This window comes from Oncorhynchus kisutch, linkage group LG1 (assembly GCF_002021735.2).
Source record: "Oncorhynchus kisutch isolate 150728-3 linkage group LG1, Okis_V2, whole genome shotgun sequence".
NCBI classification, from domain to species: domain Eukaryota; kingdom Metazoa; phylum Chordata; class Actinopteri; order Salmoniformes; family Salmonidae; genus Oncorhynchus; species Oncorhynchus kisutch.
The window spans coordinates 15,374,011-15,392,865 of NC_034174.2; the positions used below are offsets into that span (position 1 = coordinate 15,374,011).

The following is an 18,855-nucleotide window of genomic DNA, read 5'->3' on the forward strand; positions in this document are numbered from 1 at the left end:
GTGTGTCTTACTGCAGCTCCTGAGGTGGTGGGACGTCAGAGGTATGGAAGGCCAGTGGACTGCTGGGCCATCGGGGTCATTGTGTATATTCTGTGAGTGTTCTCTATCACCTCAGTTCACTAGAGTTTACAGTGTCTTGCCCATACAGTACTCGTGTTATCGTCCATCTCAGGTGACTATCAACTATGTCTTGTTTTCTTTCTCCAGCCTGTCTGGAAACCCCCCTTTCTATGACGAAATGGAAGATGACGACTATGATAATCACGACAAGAATCTTTTCCTCAAGATTCTGTCAGGAGACTATGAGTTTGACTCACCGTACTGGGATGATATCTCTGACTCAGGTATAAAACACTATAATTCGAGATCAAATCAAAATGCAGTACTACGTAGCACATTTAGGAACCAGTAGATGGGAAAATTAAGGTTTTTAGGAGTGTCTACTTCTGTTGCACCAGAAGAGAGAAAGAAAAGATGTGTACAAATACCTTGACTAACCTGTACCCCCACACAGTAACTCGGTACCGGTACCCCCTGTATATAGACTCGTTATTGTTACTCTTTTATTTTTTTTACTTTAGTTTATTTAGTAAATATGTTTCTTAACTCCATTGCTAGTTAAGGTCTTGTAAGTAAGCATATCACAGTAAGGTCTACACTTGTTATTTTCAGCACGTGACAAATAAAATTGTATTCCATTTTTTTATTTGTTGTACAGCGAAAAGCCTGGTGGCAAGTCTGATGGAAGTGGAGCAGGATCAAAGACTGACTGCACAGGAGGCCATCAACCATGAATGGTATGGATCGATCCAAGATTAAAATACATAACCATTTTTTCTTCTTAAGTTCGCAGTGTGTGTGTGTATGTGTTTTGATTGGTTTTCTGTTTGCCTGTCCCTTGTTTCAGGATTTCTGGGAATGCAGCGTCCAATAAGAACATCAGGGATGGAGTGTGTGGGCAAATTGAAAAGAACTTTGCCAAAGCCAAGTGGAAGGTATTCTTCCTTTCTGTCAAACAAACCTTTTTTTGGTACTTTTTACAATCATTGTGTAACTTGGCTGCACTGCATAATGTATGAATGTTGTGCATATAAAGTTCTATTCATTCACTGCGCAGATTCTTCACTTAGATGATAGCATTCTAAAAATATCTTTCTATGGTCTTCCTCTTCCACAGAAAGCTGTACGGGTCACAACAATGATGAAGAGGCTTCGAACTCCAGAACAGAGGGACTCAGGGGCCTCCAGCCCAGTTCCAGGGGGCTCTACATGCCCTGTCACCTCCAGCAACACTCCAGTACCCTCAGCTGACGCTCCTGAGGGCACCCCTGTCAGCACAGAGGCCTCGGTCACCCTCCAGGTCCCTGACTCACAGAATTTACCCGCCATCATCACTCCTGATGAGCCAGAGGCAGATCCCCTGCAACGGTGTAACGGGGACGCCGCAGTGCCCCTCCAAACACCCCCACAAACACAGGACGATCAGAATGGCTAGACAGAGCAGCACCAGTACAACCCCACCACACACACCCTGTCAATAACACTCCGCCCCACCCTCCTTCTTGCAGCATTAGTGCAGCAACATCTCACTCGTCTGTTATATCTGTGATTGTTTGAGATGGTCTGTCTATATTAAGCATTGTTTTAAGGATACTCATCCTTTTCAAAGCGTGTGAGGAATACTAATTATTTTGAGCAGGTCTAGGAAATGTCTCAGTCTCAAACTTTCTCTTCAATTAATTACTTTTAATTTCATGGAAATCTCAATTCTATAAATGTATCTGTTTGAATCTGAATCACACCTTTTAGTGCAGTTCTTAGACACCTACAGTACATGTTTGTAATGTCCTGCCTCCTTGGTTCCATCTCTTAGAGAGGCAATTTCTAAATCTGTTTGCTACTGTACCCTAGTCGATATGTTAGTGAGAAATTATCCTCAAAGCAACTAATAACTGCATATTTTGTCTTTATACTCCCGTTTATGAAAAGACAAAAGAAACCTGTGAGCGTCTGTCTGGTTGATTCATGGTCCCAATAAAATAATGTACAGGCCTTTATTAAGATTTGCAAATAGTAGCTCATGTTGTATGTAATTAGTTTAAGGTAGTGTCAAGCCTGTTACACGGTGTGGTATCTATGTTTTAAGCATCTTTTAGCTGAGCTGAAGGGTTGCCAAAGTATTATGTAAATCTATCAATTGAGCAATATTGGTATTGCTATATAAAACTGACTTTTTTGAATCACTTTAATTGTGACTGATCAGTATGAGTTTTTTCTCCCATATGCCATGACCAGCTAGGGACAGTAGAAAATATTTGTAATTTACAGATTATACACTTGATACATTGTTTTTTCCTCTTTTCCCATGAATACATGTAAAGCTGAAAAATATATATTCTTAATTCACTTATTCATATCATGGGAGCCACCACATAAGTATGTGACAGAACAAAGCAATGATTTTATCAAACCTCACACATTTACAAGTGTGCTACAAGGTTAATGTATGCTATTAGTATGTGTTCATTTAACGACAACATTTTCTTGTATTTTGAGTAACGTCCCTCATATTTTGTCTCTGTATTCCTTGACTGAAATCTATAATAAAATTAATGGTGATTCACAAGTTATATTTTTGATGCACAATGTATACCAATGTATCATCCTCATTTCATTCCAGAAAAGTAATCCTGTCATCACATCCTGCATCGGGGATGCTGAAATTACACACAAAAAAGTGCATTTTATTGCCTATGTAGCTAGTTAGCAAGCGAGTTATGTGGTTGTCTTTACTGGATGCACTGAGAAAGTTGACTAACGTTTGATATACTTAATTTTGAGACATAACTAAGTTAATATATAACATAAGTTATAAGATATATCAAATTGCATTAGTCACATGCGGCGAATACAGCTGGTGTAGACCTTACAGTGAAATGCTTGCTTACGAGCCCCTAACCAATTTAAGCCGTTTTCCATATGTTAATATAATCATATTCATCTGTGGTGTTTGGTTGTTATATTAGCTATCTAAGGTTACAGATTTGTCACAAAACATGATATGCTACGGCTGGTGGGTTAGCCTGGCTGCAAATTGGCAAGTTGCTGGTAACAACGATGAGTCTTTGTTGTTGTTGTTTCCATTTACTCGTAGAATTAGATTTTTTTTTCTGGCCTCCTGCTCCACTTCATCCAAGTGCCCCTTTCTCCACAGGGTAAAATAGTTTTGGTTGGCTTGCTATCTAGATTGTTACAGAAACTTGCGAGCAGGGATGGAAATGAATCTAGCCTGTTAGCCTAAGGCTACTATTTTGACTGGACAATTAGAAAAAGTGCAAAACTAGCGAAATTGTATATTTTCATACATCCCATGGCACAGATTTTCAACCCGAATGTTACCGGCCTCGTAGAAATTGCTGTCTCCAAAAGCCCAACTGGCATGTACCCAAAACCCTTAAATTCCATCCTTGTTTGCAAGCATTCGATTAGTATGAAAGGAACAGCAACTAATGTCAAATGGCGCCAACTAACTTTACCTGCGCTGTTCTCGCTCGAGAGCATGCGTCGTTCGAACACCTTTGCCGAGCGAGTTTATCCAAGAAAAGTTAACATTTCTTGAGTTTATCTAGCGCATTGTTTTTTGAGTAAAGTTAATTTAATCCGTTTTCCAGCGCACTGATATACTTATCAATTCTAGCATTTATATGTACACTAGATGGGGCGGCAGCTAGCCCAGTGGTTAGAGCGGTAGACTTGCAACTGGAAGGTTGCAAGTTCATATCCCTGAGCTGACAAGGTGTAGACATTCATTCCCCTAAACTGATAAATATTATAAAATGTTACTCATTTCACAGTGTTCTGAAAGTCCTGCGATATGAGCTATGATGCTAATATTTCTATAAACTCTTCACAGTTGGATTCTGGATTTATGGACCCAAGATCCATAGGTAAGATCCATAGATATGAATGGTCATTAAACACACTAGGCTGAATTGATGACTTGATTTCAACACAGTTAAAGTCCTGCAATTAGAGCTACGTTGCCAATATTTGTGTGAACATTTCACGGACCATAGCCAATACATTCACAGTGCGATTTCAACGGATTTTTAATTTTTGGTAAAATTAAATAATTGTGTTTTGTTCAATTTATATAACAACATTCCAAACTTGTTAATTCTAGTCCAAATAGGGCATGATTCGACTTTTTGTAGTAAATCAACAGAAGTCAATGATGAATTAATTTACCAATAAATACAAATTTGCTGAAATTGCTCTGTGGATGTATTGAACTTCAGAATTGCTTTATTGTCATGCAGTCAAGGCGTGATATTGATCAACCAATGGTGTGTTAGATACCAGCCATGGACGTTTGACACCCCCTCATTTCCAAATGGGATAAAGAAATACATGAATAAATATATAAATGAATAAAATTTATGAAAGTTTGAATAATTAGATAAAACATACATAATTAAAAACATACAGATATGTCGAGAAAATACATTCATTTGAGTGAGTATTTTAGCTTTTTTTATGTGTGGATTTATTTATTATACTGAACAAATATATACACGTAACATGCAACAATTTCAAAGATTTTACTGAGTTACAGTTCATATAAAGAATTCAGGCAATTAAAATAAATGCATTAGGCCCTAATGTATGGATGTCACATGACTGGGAATACAGATATGCATCTGTTGGTCACAGATACCTTAAGAAAAAGGTAGGGGCGTGGATCAGAAAACTAGTCAGTAGCTGGTGTGACCACCATTTGCCTCATGCAGCGCGACACCTCTCCATCACATAGAGTTGATCAGGCTGTTTATTGTGGCCTGTGGAATGTTGTCTACTCTTCAATGACTGTATGAAGTTGCTGGATATTTTTTTATTTAACCAGGCAAGTCAGTTAAGAGCAAATTCTTATTTACAATGATGGCCTACCCCAGCCAAACCCTATTTACAATGATGGCCTACCCCAGCCAAATGACTCTGGGGCAATTGTGCGGCGCCCTATGGGAGTGCCGGTCACAGCTGGTTGTGATACAGCCCAGGATCAAACCAGGGTCTGTAGTGATGCCTCTTGCACTCTGATGCAATGCCTTACACCGCTGCACCACTCAGGAGCCTGATATTGGTGGGAACTGGAACACGCTGTCCTGTGAAATGTCTAGTGAGTATGCAGGCCATGTAAGAACTGTGACATTTTCAACTTCCAGGAATTATGTACAGAATGGCAAAACAATGGTGCTCAGGATCTCGTCACAGTATTTCTGTGCATTCAAATTGCCATCGATAAAAATGCAATTGTGTTCGTTGTCCATAGCTTATGCCTGCCCGTTATTTGACGCGTCAAACGGCGTTTCTTAGTATACTTGCTGCCATCAGTGGATACTGTAGTTCTCACGCTGTCAGAGGACTACAATTCCCACTTAAAAGTTACCCTCCCCGGAAATATCGGTTCCTTAAAATTTCCGGTCTCCATTTATTCCCGGATTGTTTCTCAGAAGAAATATCAAGGTGAGTCTCCCCTATGAAAAATACGTAGAAATGAATGAAATATGATTATGTAACGCTCATATCAACATCTGGCGTAAAATAAAAACATTATATCGCGTATTCTTTGAAAACAGATGGGTACCTGCCAGTATATGAGCTCGCTCGTGGCTTGGAATACAAAGCCGATGGAGGCAGTTTAACGTTGGCGTTACTGTAGCTAGCTAGACATGGTTGCCAGCACGGATAACGTTAGTTAGCTAGATGAAACGTCGTCATTAACTGGCAATGCACGCCATCGTCTACCTTGCTTGTTTTTCATCAACATACTTGATAGCTAGCCAGACAGTAAGCTAACGTTAGCTAGTTTCAACTGATCAACAAATGGTGTGGTAAATATTGACTGAATGGAGCTAGCTACTATCTTACTCAATTTAGCTAGCTAACGTTAGTAGCACAAGTATTAGCCCCATCTTAATACCCATGTCACATATCTATCTTGCTAACGACTCTATTCATTGGCACAACATACGAGGCTAAATAAAGATGGTGGTTGATGCAGACTATGGTATCAATACCATCTCGCTTTGTAGTAGCTACACTGTTTTTGTTTACTTAAATATGATGCTTATCGATCTCCCTACAGAAGGGGTATTTATACTGTGAAGGAAAAAATGCATCGGAGTTATACTACTGTCTGGGATTTGACATGACATATTTTTGCTCTGTCAGATAAGCTGGTTATTTGAAAATGATGTGGGATGGACCCAGGAGAGGACCACAAGGGGGCCCACCCTTTCGGTAAGCAGATGGTGGCAATTGCTGTATGCAAATAGAAAAACTATCTTGCAAGAGAAAGTTCATGATTTTAAATTCTTATGGTGGTTACTTGATTTGAGAGCTACTTAATTTAAAAATGTTTGTAAATGTTTAGAGCCCAAAGAATGAATTCGGACTTTTTTTTGTTCCAGTGGGGACAATCGTGGAGAAATGTTTGGGGGCCGAGATGGCCCTATGTCTGATTTCAGGGGTAGAGACGGAATGAACATGGGTCCCAGGGGACCACAGGATCGGGGGCCTCCTATGGACATGAGGAGGATGGACTGTCCACCTGATATGAGGGACCGTGATATGGAACCACATGACATACGAGGGAGAGGAGAACCACCTAGGGATTTCCTGGGGAGACCTGGAGAAGAGCCAGACTTCAGCCTCAGAAGGCAGTATGAAATGTCAATCAGGGACAAGCTGCTTAATGCAGCTGCTGGTGGTGGTTTCATGGGGCCTGGGCCAGGCATGGGAGGGAGAGGAATGGGGGGGAGAGATGTGAGGGGGAGAGGCATGGGAGGGAGAGGCATGCCTCCACGAGATCTACGAGAGCCAAATGACAGATTTATTGACATGAGAGACAGGGATATGTTCCGCAAGGATATGCCAGGCTTCAACAATCCAGACATGGATGGAAGGCGAGGAGGATTTCCCATGGAGCCTATGGGTAGAAATGAGGGGTTCAGAGACATGCGTGATAGGGACAGGCCACCCATAGACAGGCCCCCGATGGGCATGGATGACATTGATGGGTTTAATATGGACATGCCTCCACGAGACCGAGATCGAGACAGGGGAATGATGGACTTTGACAGGAGGGGTGCTCCTCCATTGAATCCAAGGAAAAGATTTGAGTCTGATACGGACTTCAGAAACCGCGTTGGACCTCCAGCTGAATTCAGAGGTAGGGATAGATCTCCCGTAAGATTTGCCGACAATGATGGGGCTCTAATGGATGTCAGGGGAAGGCCTGGCGGCCCTCCAGATCTTGGTGGCCCAAACAGACCCAAGTTTGTGGGTACAGATCCAGAAGGCACCCTTAGAGACAGAGAATTCCCAGAAATGGAAGAGGTGTCGCTTGCAGAGGAGTGGAAGAACCGTAAGAAGGAGAAGGACTCTCATCCATCCCCTATGACCAGAGGTCTTCCTCCTTTCTCCAAAGAGATTCAGGGACAGCGATTCCCTCCAGTGTCCAGAGAAGGCAGTCTTCTTGGAGAGCCGGCAAACTTTAAAGAAAGGAACATGCCACCTACAGAATTCCCTGGGAAAAAAAATGGGCCTCCTTTTGACTTCCCTCGCCCCAACAGAGAAGCTCCACGTTCCCAGAACTGGGATAAAAAGCCACCCACAGATATCCCTGGCATGGATCTGCCACCTTTTGGCCGTAGAAGTCTTCAGGACCCTGCCTTTCCACCCATGGGTCCTGGGCTCCTGCCAAACATGCCGAACAGAGAGAATGACGGCAAGCGCTGGCCCGAACATGGGGATCCCAAGCAGACTCAAAATGCATCAAATCAGGTTGACAGGCCCCCATACCTCTTGGAGAAGGACAGACCCCCATACATCCTAGAGAAGACTCCACCAACTCCACTGGGCCATGGGCCAAACGATAAAACTCGATTTAAAGGGCCGAAGGATGAATTGCTTGAACAAGGCCCAGGGAGTGTTAAGCTGGTTCCAGGGCCAGACTTCCAAGGCAAAGACCAGGACTACAGGGACATTGATTACAGAACAGGTCCAGGGATTGTCTTTGACTACAAACATGAGGAGCTGCCAGGACCTGACAAAGTTCTAAAAGAATCCAAAGCAGTCCCGGCTCCAAAATTCAGTGACTCTGGTTCCCAGGTTAGTAAAGCAAATATTTAGACTAAACCCATTGAAAATGTAAATGTTTTTTATTTATTTAAATACAAATTCCATACAAATGTTATTGTACATCTGTTGGTGGTCCATTTTATAATTTATATGAATTTCAATTGCTTTAACCTGTTATTTAAATTGTCAACTAAAGGATCAGGATTACCGGAGTGCATCTGTGAAGGACAAGGTTACTCATACAATTTGCATCACTGGAATTCCTAAGACGGCCACAATGGAGCAGGTAGGAATCAAAACACAGACATTTAGCGTTTGACTTGATACTTTTCTGATTGCACAAAATCATGCAGTTAGGCGATAGAATTTTAGTTTTTACCTATAGGTGTGTGTGTGAAGGTTAGAGCCTAATAATATTTAATTATCTTTTAGATCCTTGGTGCCTTTGCAGTCCGCGATGGTGTCCCAATGCAGGGCATGAAAATCAAGAATGTTGTGCCAGGTGAGACAAAAGTCCCCGTGTGGACATGCTCAACTCGAACGATATCTCGAATCTCCTACGAATTGTTTCGCTGTTTCGCTATTCGAATCATACGCTCATATTCTTTTCAAAGTGTCTTTGTTGCCTCCGATGTTCTCGGTCTTGATGCAATCGCTCATCAGTTCAACAGCCAAGTTTTCTAAGTATGTAGCCATTAGTGTTTTTCATTCCTGACAATGTAGGAAGACTGTCCAAACATCCTTATTGCAGCAGTCTTTGACAGTGACTATCAGTCACAAAAGTTGTTATGACACGCAATCTCTTATGTTGTTCACACCTTTTCCTTATACACCATTTTCTATTTTATTGAAACAAAAAACTATTTGATTACGATAGAATATAGGCAGCAAGTTTATATTAGACTATGTAAGTACTTCAGGTTCTTGGTGTTGCTTTTCTCATCATTCAGCTTAGACTAAAGTTTTCTCAATGATTTGATTGTAGGACTGCATCAGCCATCTACGTTACATTTTGGATCCCTGAGAAGCTACAATACCAAGTTTCTGAGTGACAAACTATTATGGCAGGTTTAAAATGCAGCAAGACAATCTGTACTTTCTTTCATACAAAGTAGGCCTGTGCCTTAGTAGCACTTAAATCATACACAGTACACATATGCCTTAGTAGCACTTAGGTTATGCTATGCTTGCAGGAATTTACCTTAAGAGGGAAATTTTAAGTAAGCTCTAGTTGGTGTACTTGGGAGTATGTTTACAGACAACATTCAATCCATAGTTGAATCTGGAAAAGATGTTGGTACTGGCTTTTAATTAATGACAACATTGCCAACTCAAATATTAAAGATAAATGACTAGAATGCATTTTGTGCTGCAAAGGTATGGAGAGATTGGCATACATGTCAAAAAATTGAGAATTAGGACAATGTTCAATTTCCCCCAATGTATTCATCGAAATGCTACACCATCACCACAAAAATGCTGAATGTGATCTCCTTTCGTGAACTGCTTTCCTTACTGGAATTGACTAACGCAAATCCATCTGTATTTCAAATGCTGTCCCCAGGTTACAGCTACGATACGGCCTATGTGGAGTTTTTAAACCTCGAGGATGCAGTCCACTTCATGGAATCCAACCAGGTGGCCCATCCTCATCTCTCTACATCGGCTGTGCCTTCGGGCAGGAAGAAGGCTTGGGCTGGGGGCGGGCATTTTAGAAGGGGGAGAGGTGGGAGCAGGGTTGGTTATTGTTTGGGATAATTTATGGGAGTTACTCCCTACCTGTGGGTGTGTGAATTGACATCGTTGGCGTATGTTCAAGGGGACTTCGCACAACAATAGCTTAATAATGAGGTCAAAGAGGAGGCGTGCTTCTGGTGATGCACTTGGCATTGAAAAGGAAAGAAAAAGAGAAACCACTTCGAACAACATTCTCCAGATTTGTTTGCTGTAATGTAATCCTCTTAAATCGGAATGAATTTAGAAATGAAAACAAAGAAAACCATCTTTGAGAGAAAAAAATAACGTAGTCTCAAAACAATAAATGAGGTAAATGTTTGGATACATGGAATAAGAAATAAGGTACGTTGTATGTCTAAGCCCATAGGCATATTATCATAATGGGTCTTCCTGGATTCTTGGTCCTCTGTCCATCCAGGTCTTAGTTGGATACTTTTCTTTACAGTGATATCTGTTCATTTTTAGATAGCAATGTCAGATCCTTCATGTTTTAGTTTTTTTGTGTCATTTTAACTTTGTTTTTATCAGGCTGGGAATAGTAGCTATTGGTGTTATGGTTATTACCTGCAGAATAATATATTAAGGATCCTAAGGTCTTTTCCAGATCACAGACTACTCAGTTTAGATATAATATTAGCTTTGAATCATTTACATATTCCATTATAAAGTTATTTATGGAACTTGAAGCTCAATAGATTAAAAAAAAAAAAAAATGACTGCTGTTCTGGGATAGGTTGTGCTTACACGAGTAAGGCAGCCATTTCTGAGCTGGCGTTCAAGTCCGTATTAGTTTTTTTTTTTTCCTTTCAACTTTACACAGACTTTAAACGTACACGAAGTTGCTTTTAATTTTGCTGGTGGCCATTATCCTTTCAACGGTCCTTTGGTGGCAATTTTGGAAAGTTGATCTGTTTACAGTTTGCTGTGACCCTTTTTCCTTTGACTTATTCCTTCTTGGCAATATCCTGCCATCACCTTTGGCTATCCACAAGGCCAACTTTACCTGTGTCTTGGGGGTACTTACTAGATATGTTCTAGAATACTCTGTGACTGTTTGTCTTGAGGGTTTTACTCATTTGTTGATCTCAACAAGTGGACAATGTTCGATTTCATTCATCTTTCTCTACACAGAGAGCTGTGCATCAACCATAGTAACTTTATTCCTTTGCATTGCTGAATGGATAGACTCCATCTCTAAATGCATCCTCCACATCAGATCTACTCTTACCTGCTAAATACAAGCATACATCTTCTTGATGCCCATCCACTTGACAGCAGAGGAATCTTTTCTCTTGACCACAGTTCTTGGCTCACTTTCTCCTTTTGTTGTGAGACCTTTCTATTGGTCCCATTGGTATAGAGCCATGTAAAGTTTAGCCATGGTAGCACAGGTGAATGTCAGTGGTGCACGCCATGGGTATAGATTTAGGGTATAGATAACTGATATTCTCCCAACCATATTGGCCTATTCTGGTTCCCATATTGAGGGAATCGTGATGCACTACATTCTTAAGCAACAGAACATCATCTAGGCCAGCCATATCTGGCTCTGCTCAAGGCTGGAAAGAAGCAGAACCAGTGACAGGTGTTACATGTTCCTTTGATGTGTTTTCTATGTTAATTTACCCCATTGGGTAGCTGGTTGCTACAATGGTTTTGGGTCTACCATCCAATGGTTATGATTTAGTTACCTAAGATATTGATTCTAGAAACATGCGCTTCCTCACAATTGTTTCATGTAGTCAGCTGTATCTTTACCCATCAACGACTACATAAAAAGTTTCAAATACACTCGTCTTGGTTACTGGGTCTTACAATCCTAACCCTGTTAACGATACTGAACTCAGAAAGTATGGGTTATTGTAGATAAAACTGCCACTCACCATTTTAGTTAAACTGGAGATTTTGAGTACCAACCTACAGCTTGCATGTCAAATCATGCAGTCATGTCAGTCATGCCTTTATGCAGATTAGTGTCATACATTTACAGAGCACTGCCGACACAATGGTATATTGAATTTCGTGTTGGATTAAGTACACATTTTAAGTACATATTTGAGCCCTATACTGTCAAAGAATATAGCTTTCTAGCTTTATCTAGTAAGACCACTAATATGAAATTCATAATCTCCTCCCCAAAGTACTGTACATGAGAAAAGCTAGAATTTCCACCTCCTGGCAAACAGTAATGAAATACCTTGGAAGGTATTGGTCAATCTAAGTTCCATTTCCCTGTCAGAACCATAATGGTTGTCCCCTTTACCCTCACCACAGAGGAGGACTAAACCTGCCACAGTGCATGATGGGAGTCTTATTCTCTTGGAACATTTAGAATTGTGAGTCACTTGGTTGGCAAGGAAGCAGATTCCTCAGTTTGAATCTAGCTCACTCTCTTCCTGTTTTTCAGGGATCCCTGAAGGTTGGCACTAAAACAGCTCTGATGCGATACGTCCAGCCGGACAGAATTGGCAAGGAAGCTCTAGTAAGTGTTGGATATCACAGTTAGGGCCTTTTGTAGTTGGAAGTGATTTATTCCTTTTACCTTTGTTCTTGTTTTAAGCATGCTAGTAGCATAGTTATTTTTTCTTATTGGTAATGTCCACCCCAAGATTTGTATGCATGCTGGACTTGATTTGCCTGTGCTCCTTATGTTAAGCCATAGATTGTTGAGACAACCACCACCAAATAACTGATATGCCTTCTCTTGCTGCTTCAGGAACCAGGGCACAAGGCAGGCCCCCCGACCCAGGAACCCCTACTGCCATGCCCAGGCCAGCTCCTGGTCGACAAGGCCAAGAATGAGCACCACAGCCAGGATGTCTCCCAAGCCAAGACACCAGTTGACCCACTGTCCCAGCAGGGCTCATGGCAGCGTAGCTCGGACCTTACCCCAGAGGCCTGGCAGCAGCAGGTGGACCAGCAACTTAGACAGCAGGAGGCTGAGCAGCAGGCAGAGTCCTGGGCCAGCCGCAACCCCCCCCGCCAAGGCCCTGGCCCACATCAGATGGACCCCATCTTTAAGGAGAGCAAGAGTGAGTGAGCTGGGGCAATATTGCAATAGTTGGGAATTTAGAATTGGAATAGTCGGGGAGTAGGGAATTTAGAATTGGAATAGTCGGGGAGTAGGGAATTTAGAATGGGAATTGTTGGGGAATAGGGAATTTAGAATGGGAATCGTTAGGGAATTTAGAATGGGGGGAATTTAGAATTGGAATAGTTAGGGAGTATGGCATTTAGAATTGGAATAGTTGGGGAGTAGGGTATTTAGAAATGGAATCTTTGGGGAGTAGGGAACCCTAGTAAGGGGTTGATGGTGTGATTTGTTTATTTAAAACATTTGTTTGTTTCTAAGGAAAGCTCAAGATCAGTGTGATTGTTCATGTTTCCTCACAGCAATGATCATAAAGAATGTGAAGCCCACCACTACAGTGGAGACCATTCTGAAATCCCTGGACCCCTTCGCCTACCTTGATGAGAGGAACGTTCGTCTGGTCAGAGGAAAACCCCCGGGAGCCAAATGCTTTTGCTTCGTAGACATGGACTCCCATGAGGTATCACATAGCTGCCATTACATGTCAGTTGGCCACTTTGTCATGGTTTATTGCACTCCCATGTGTATGAATGTCTGAGAGTTGTACCCTGCTTAATGGATGTTATGTCTGGATGTCATGACGTGGCCTTTCTTCCATCCTAGCAAGTGACCCGTCTGGTAGAGCTCCTCACCAAGCCCAGGCCTCTCTCTATCGACGGGGTCAGGGTTTACGCTGAGGTTGCTAAGCCACTGAAGAACCAAAAGTGAGGGACACTTATATCATGTAACCAAGCTCTTCAGTGTAATTTTTTTTTATACCACTGATGATTTGATGTTTTCTATTCTCCTGGCAGCTACAGAAAAGAGTTTGATAAATCGAACACTTCTCTCCTGGGGTACCCACCTGAGGCCAGTATGACGGAGGTACGTTAGGTGTTTGGTATCATTTTTGGTTTTGTTGAGATAATGTGTTGGTTAGAAAACGAATGTGTTGTTTTATACTCTAATCGCAGCAGCAGTACTATTCATCCCAACCTCCCAACCAACCACCAGGAGGCCCCCCACCTAACATGCAAGGTGAGACCTCTCTCATTAGTCAGTATCCCCATTCAAACACTTTTCTCCCTGAAAATGTATGCCCTCCAGGATCTGTACATGAAGAGACAACAAATATTGCGTCGGGCTGTGGTTGTCTGTCTTTCAGCTCAACATGCTTCAATTGTCAGGTCATGTTGAGTAGAGGATGAGCAGGAAGAAAATTATTTGTATTATTTTTACCTAGGCGATCATATGGGTGGACCGATAAGCTCAGACCCTCTCTCCAATTCATCTGTTTCGCACTTGAACTCCAGCATGACTTCAGTAAGACACCATCAGACTATTATAAGACCACTTTATCCAAAAGTAAAGAAACATTGACAGTTTAAGCAGAGGAAATGCATGAGTGAGTGTGAAATGCCCTTCTAACCAATGCTTCCCTCTTCCACATCCTAGGGAGGTGGCTATGCTGAACCTCCACCAGTTGATCCCTACCACCAGGCTCTGGACCCCCAGGTCTCCTCTGCTGCAGCAGCAGGGGGGGTGGCAGCAACAGGAGATCATGGCACTGATGGCTACAGCTATGGTAAGGCCAAACAGTAGGCCAAGTGCACCCCTCAGACATCGGGGAATATGCCGCTTCAGACGCTCTTGTGAATCTGTGGAAAGTATGTGAATAGACAGGAAATTAATTATTGTCATCTTGTCATACTCTTGTAACAGCTGTTTTTTTATTTGTCCAGCTACTGAAACTCCAGACATGACGAACTACCTGTATGATGCCACGTCTGGGTTCTACTATGATCCCCAGACTACCCTGTACTATGACCCTGCCTCTAGGGTAAGAGTTCTACACAGTAGCTCATATGTGATACATGTTCTTCAAATTACCTTGTTGTGTCTGTTCTACTCTACGTCCTTCATGTCCAACGTGTGTGTGTGTGTGTGTGCGCGCATGTGTGTGCAGTATTTCTACAATGCCCAGACCCAGGAGTACCTGTACTGGGACAGTGTGTCCAAGACGTACATCCCCGTTCCCGGAGGACACTCTACAGACACCCAGCTCCCCATTGCCCAGTCTGGTGTTGCCTTGGCACCAGACGTACAGGCCATTCTGGCTAATCCAGCAGCAGACGCTCCGCTGGACATGAAGAGACCAGAGCCAACCCCTCACTTCGACCCTCCCCAGCTCCTGAACCCCACTCCTGCCCCCAACCCTAACCCCAACCCTTCCCCCGAGAGGAGAGAGGAGGAGGACACTGCACCTCGCATAGACAAGAAAGACAACAAAGACAAACCAGGAGAGAAAGAGGAGAAACCCAGGAGCCTAGCTGCTTTCAAGGTTAACCCACAATATAGTCAAGTATAATGAAGCTATAGGAACAATGCACCACCTTATAGATAGTTAACACGCATGTCTGTCTCAGATCATGAAGGATATGGAGCGCTGGGCTAAGATCCAGAACCGTCAGAAGGACAGCGTCCGTGTTCCGTCCCCTGTACTCAAGACCTCCGGTGGCGGGCTGGACGACAGGAAGTCCTCCAAGGCAGCTGACGCAGCCTTCACCATCTTCGAGAGGAAGGTGGGTACCGGGGTACTCTGTGACATTCATGTACTTTAATGCAATGGTGTGGAATTTAAAAAATTTAAAAAACTTTTTTTTCACTGTCCCTCTTCTGTTTCCCTGAACAGGGTGGAGACGACCTCTTCAAGAAGCCTATGGCTCCTCCCAAGAAAGAGGGGAAGGGCTCAAAGGTGAGATTGATTGATTGGTCTACAATGTTCTGTTGTGTATGATCAGAGGGAAAGAAGGGATGAATTTGATTCCAATCCATTATGTCTGTGGGGTGCCTTCCTCCCTCCCCGGTGACGTTGTTTCTGAACTGCTCCCCGCCCTTCCCAGCAGTCCATTGGCTCTCTGGGCCTGCTAGCGTCAGACTACGCAGCAACAGGCAGTGATGAGGAGGAGGAGGTGGTGCAGCATGAGGATCCTCAGGCCTCTAGGAGTCAGTCTCAGGAGAAGGAAGACAAGCTGACAGACTGGAAGAAGATGGCGTGCCTGCTGTGTAGGAGACAGTTCCCCAATAAGGACGGCCTGGTGCGCCACCAGCAGCTCTCAGACCTCCACAAGCAAAACATGGAGATCCACATGAAGATCAAGAGATCAAAGAAAGAGCTGGAGGCTTTGGAGAACCAGGAGAAAGAGGTCAGTGGAGGCTAGATTTACACATTTGATAAGTAGTCGTAAAGCAGTTCAATTGTCGTGAAAAGTTTAATTTTCTAACCTCCGATTCCGCTATGTTCAGGAAGTATTGTTGAAATGTTATATGAACGATGTATTGATGTCTGTAATCTGTTCCATAGCTGAGTGCTAGGGAGTCCAACGGCTCCCCTGAACAGAAGAGAAGGAAACATCAACACCAGAATAGCTGGGTCGGTGGCTCCAGGGACATGCATAAAGGCAGCGAGAGGCCGGGGTTAGGTTCTGAGCCTGTTGAGGTACTATAACATCTTTCTTTTTCAGTCTGTTGTCAAGTTGGGGTTTTTGGTGATTTTAACTTCAGTTGTTTTTTGGTTTTATTTAAATCTTGGTGGTCATTTTGACCCCAGTTTTATTTTTTTTATTTTTTTACTTCTACGGGTTGAGCTAACGTGTGCTAATGTGATTAGCATGATTTTGTAAGTAACTGGAAAATTTCCCAGGACAAAGACGTGTCTTATATGGGCAGAAAGCTTAAATTCTTGTTAATCTAACTGCACTGTCCAATTTAACTATTACAGTGAAAAAAACACCATGCTATTGTTGGAGAGTGCACAACAACAACTTTTATCACGGCAACTGGTTTGATACCTCTAAAGTTAAATAATGTGCTTCAGTAATTTGCTCTGATTTGTCATCCTGAGGGTCCCAGAGATAAAATGTAGCATAGTTTTGTTTGATAAAATCCATTTTTATATTCAAATGTAGGAGGTGGGTTCTACAGTTTGAACCCCTGCTGTGTCCCCCATCTAGATGTGTGAAGGTTAGTGTCTTTTCTGTAGGGAAGCAAATTATCCATCATTTATGACATTCCTGGGATTATGTAAACAGAATTTTTTTATTTCCACATCATTTTTGTATGTTCTCTATAGTTATGAACTTGTATCAGTTCACCATTTGGGCTGACTTAATACAACATTTTTAACTGTAATGCAATGGATCATTGGATCCGTCTAAAACTTTGCACATGCACTGCTAAATTGTGCCAAGACTCGTAAGTGATATAATGGCCTTTCTCTATCATTTCAAAGTTGATGGGGGAGTGTATGTTTTTTTTCTTTTGTATTATCGTTTACCAGATCTAACGTTCTCTTTCATTAATTTCACATTTCCACCAACTTCAAAGTGTTTTATTTGAAATGGTATCAAGAATATGCATATCCTTGCTTCAGGTCCTGGGCTACAGGCAGTTAGATTTGGGTATGTCCTTTTAGGCAAAAATTGGAGAGAGAAAAGGGTCCGACCGTAACGAGGTTCTATTAAAGCTAGTTGGTGATTTGAACCCGTTTTTCTTATTTAAAGCTTGGTGTTGATTTTAACCCTTTGTGCTTCCTATCTTATCTCCCACAGAGGAAGAAAAAGGAGTCTGTTGTCTGGAATCATGCCACCTATAAACAAGCGGTGCGCAAGGCCATGTTCGCACGCTTCAAAGAACTGGACTGACCTTTCCTCCTTTTCAGTTTATTAAACATTTTGCTAAATTGGATGAGTCACTGAAGACTTGTACAGATTGACACATTTACCCAAACGGTGCACAACGTTCTTCAACCGCCTTTGAGCTTTGTTTGCTGTTGGTGGGTGTGACCTGATCAATATTGGCGTGACCTTTTGAAATCGGTAAACTAATGCAGTGCACCATACACAATTGCCCTCCCTACCACCATACTCAACATTCTTAATAGCAGCACTGTTTCCTTTGAATCAAACGTTGCACATCGTTCTGTTCTGCTTAACACACCCCACATCACCCAATCCCAACTGTGTCCCAGTGTTTGTATGTATGGGGAACATTGGTCGAATTAACGTGCCTGCCAAACCCTAGCGGATCTTTTGGGCTGAGCCCACCCCTTACTGTATCTGTGGGCCCACCTCACTGTACTACCAGCAATGCAATCTGTCCGTAGCTGTTGAGACAATGGAGCTATAGGGAGACCGTTAGGGCCTCCACATTTCTGCAGTGTTCTCTATGCTTGTTGGGTGGGCCATTCACCCCCCCCCCCCCCCCCCCCACAGTACTGACAGAGCCAGATGATCTGAGAGACTGGATTAATGTGAGCAAGATGGCAGGTGAGTGGGAGAAGAAGCAGTGGAGTTGGTGCTAAGTTGCTCTACAGACTCAACCCAAATAGCAAGCTGTCTTTGACCTCCTAATCAATCCTTTTATGGGATGTAGCTTTTTGTTTTGCCATGTGTTGTGTGTGGCTGATGTGTAGTGTTATTGCAGCCAGATCTGGCGATGTAGAATACTTGTTGTACGCCACTGGGCGGTTTCAGCTACACACGGTCATTTATTTTAACACAGCCTTTTTACATGGACTTATTCCTTTCCTTGTTTGATTTATACTCTGTATTGTGTGCGCACCTTTTTTTAAGTAAAATATCAAATCTACTTGAATTTGAGTCGGGTTTATTTCTGTGAAATGTGTGTGATATTAGTTTGGAAAGGTGTGCAATATGGGACTGTTTCTGTCAGACAAATGATGTTCAGCAACTCTCCATTGGGTGGCAGCAGTGTTCTTTTGAGATATGTACAGTCACTGAACCTGAAATGTTACATCATTACCCATTCAGATAATGCAATGAACTGGAATACGCCTATGATTTTTTAAAATGTTTTTATGGAATTTGCACAATGGTCTTTGCTCA

General features: G+C 42.4%; 2 protein-coding genes across 7 annotated transcripts in view; both read left to right on the forward strand.

Moving 5' to 3' along the window:
• LOC109898815 (caM kinase-like vesicle-associated protein) overlaps positions 1–2,630 on the forward strand; it is a 34,275-nt gene extending 31,645 nt beyond the window's left edge. For all 3 annotated transcript variants that reach the window (XM_020493886.2, XM_020493891.2, XM_020493897.2), the window contains exons 7-11: positions 17–92; positions 208–344; positions 719–797; positions 908–995; positions 1,178–2,630. In XM_020493886.2, coding sequence (XP_020349475.1) covers positions 17–92; positions 208–344; positions 719–797; positions 908–995; positions 1,178–1,495 — 698 coding nt within the window. In that variant the 3' untranslated portion in view covers positions 1,496–2,630. The remainder of the gene's footprint in view (positions 1–16; positions 93–207; positions 345–718; positions 798–907; positions 996–1,177) is intronic.
• A 2,852-nt stretch (positions 2,631–5,482) lies between these two features.
• On the forward strand, positions 5,483–18,604 carry LOC109898779 (RNA-binding protein 5-like). Of its 4 annotated transcripts, none has more exons than XM_020493875.2 (21): positions 5,483–5,523; positions 6,232–6,300; positions 6,471–8,172; positions 8,339–8,428; positions 8,575–8,644; positions 9,707–9,780; positions 12,287–12,361; positions 12,596–12,911; positions 13,273–13,430; positions 13,574–13,674; positions 13,765–13,834; positions 13,924–13,987; positions 14,193–14,272; positions 14,405–14,534; positions 14,692–14,789; positions 14,916–15,290; positions 15,376–15,531; positions 15,642–15,704; positions 15,853–16,155; positions 16,314–16,448; positions 17,560–18,604. In XM_020493875.2, exons 2-21 carry the CDS (start codon positions 6,251–6,253, stop codon positions 17,650–17,652), a joined length of 4,203 nt encoding a protein of 1,400 aa, XP_020349464.1. In that variant the 5' UTR covers positions 5,483–5,523; positions 6,232–6,250; the 3' UTR covers positions 17,653–18,604. The 4 variants fall into 4 exon arrangements, with proteins under 4 accessions (XP_020349464.1, XP_020349468.1, XP_020349473.1 ...); XM_020493879.2 differs by having other exon boundaries at positions 15,856–16,155; XM_020493884.2 differs by having other exon boundaries at positions 13,927–13,987.
• The last annotated feature ends 251 nt before the right edge of the window (positions 18,605–18,855 follow it).

Coding starts and splice junctions, on each gene's coding strand:
- LOC109898779 (XM_020493875.2), top strand. CDS start 6,251: ATGATGTGGGATGGACCCAGGAGAGGACCACAAGGGGGCCCACCCTTT. Junction 8,429..8,574: donor AGACGGCCACAATGGAGCAG/GTAGGAATCAAA, acceptor ATTATCTTTTAG/ATCCTTGGTGCCTTTGCAGT. Junction 15,291..15,375: donor GGAGCCTAGCTGCTTTCAAG/GTTAACCCACAA, acceptor TGTCTGTCTCAG/ATCATGAAGGATATGGAGCG.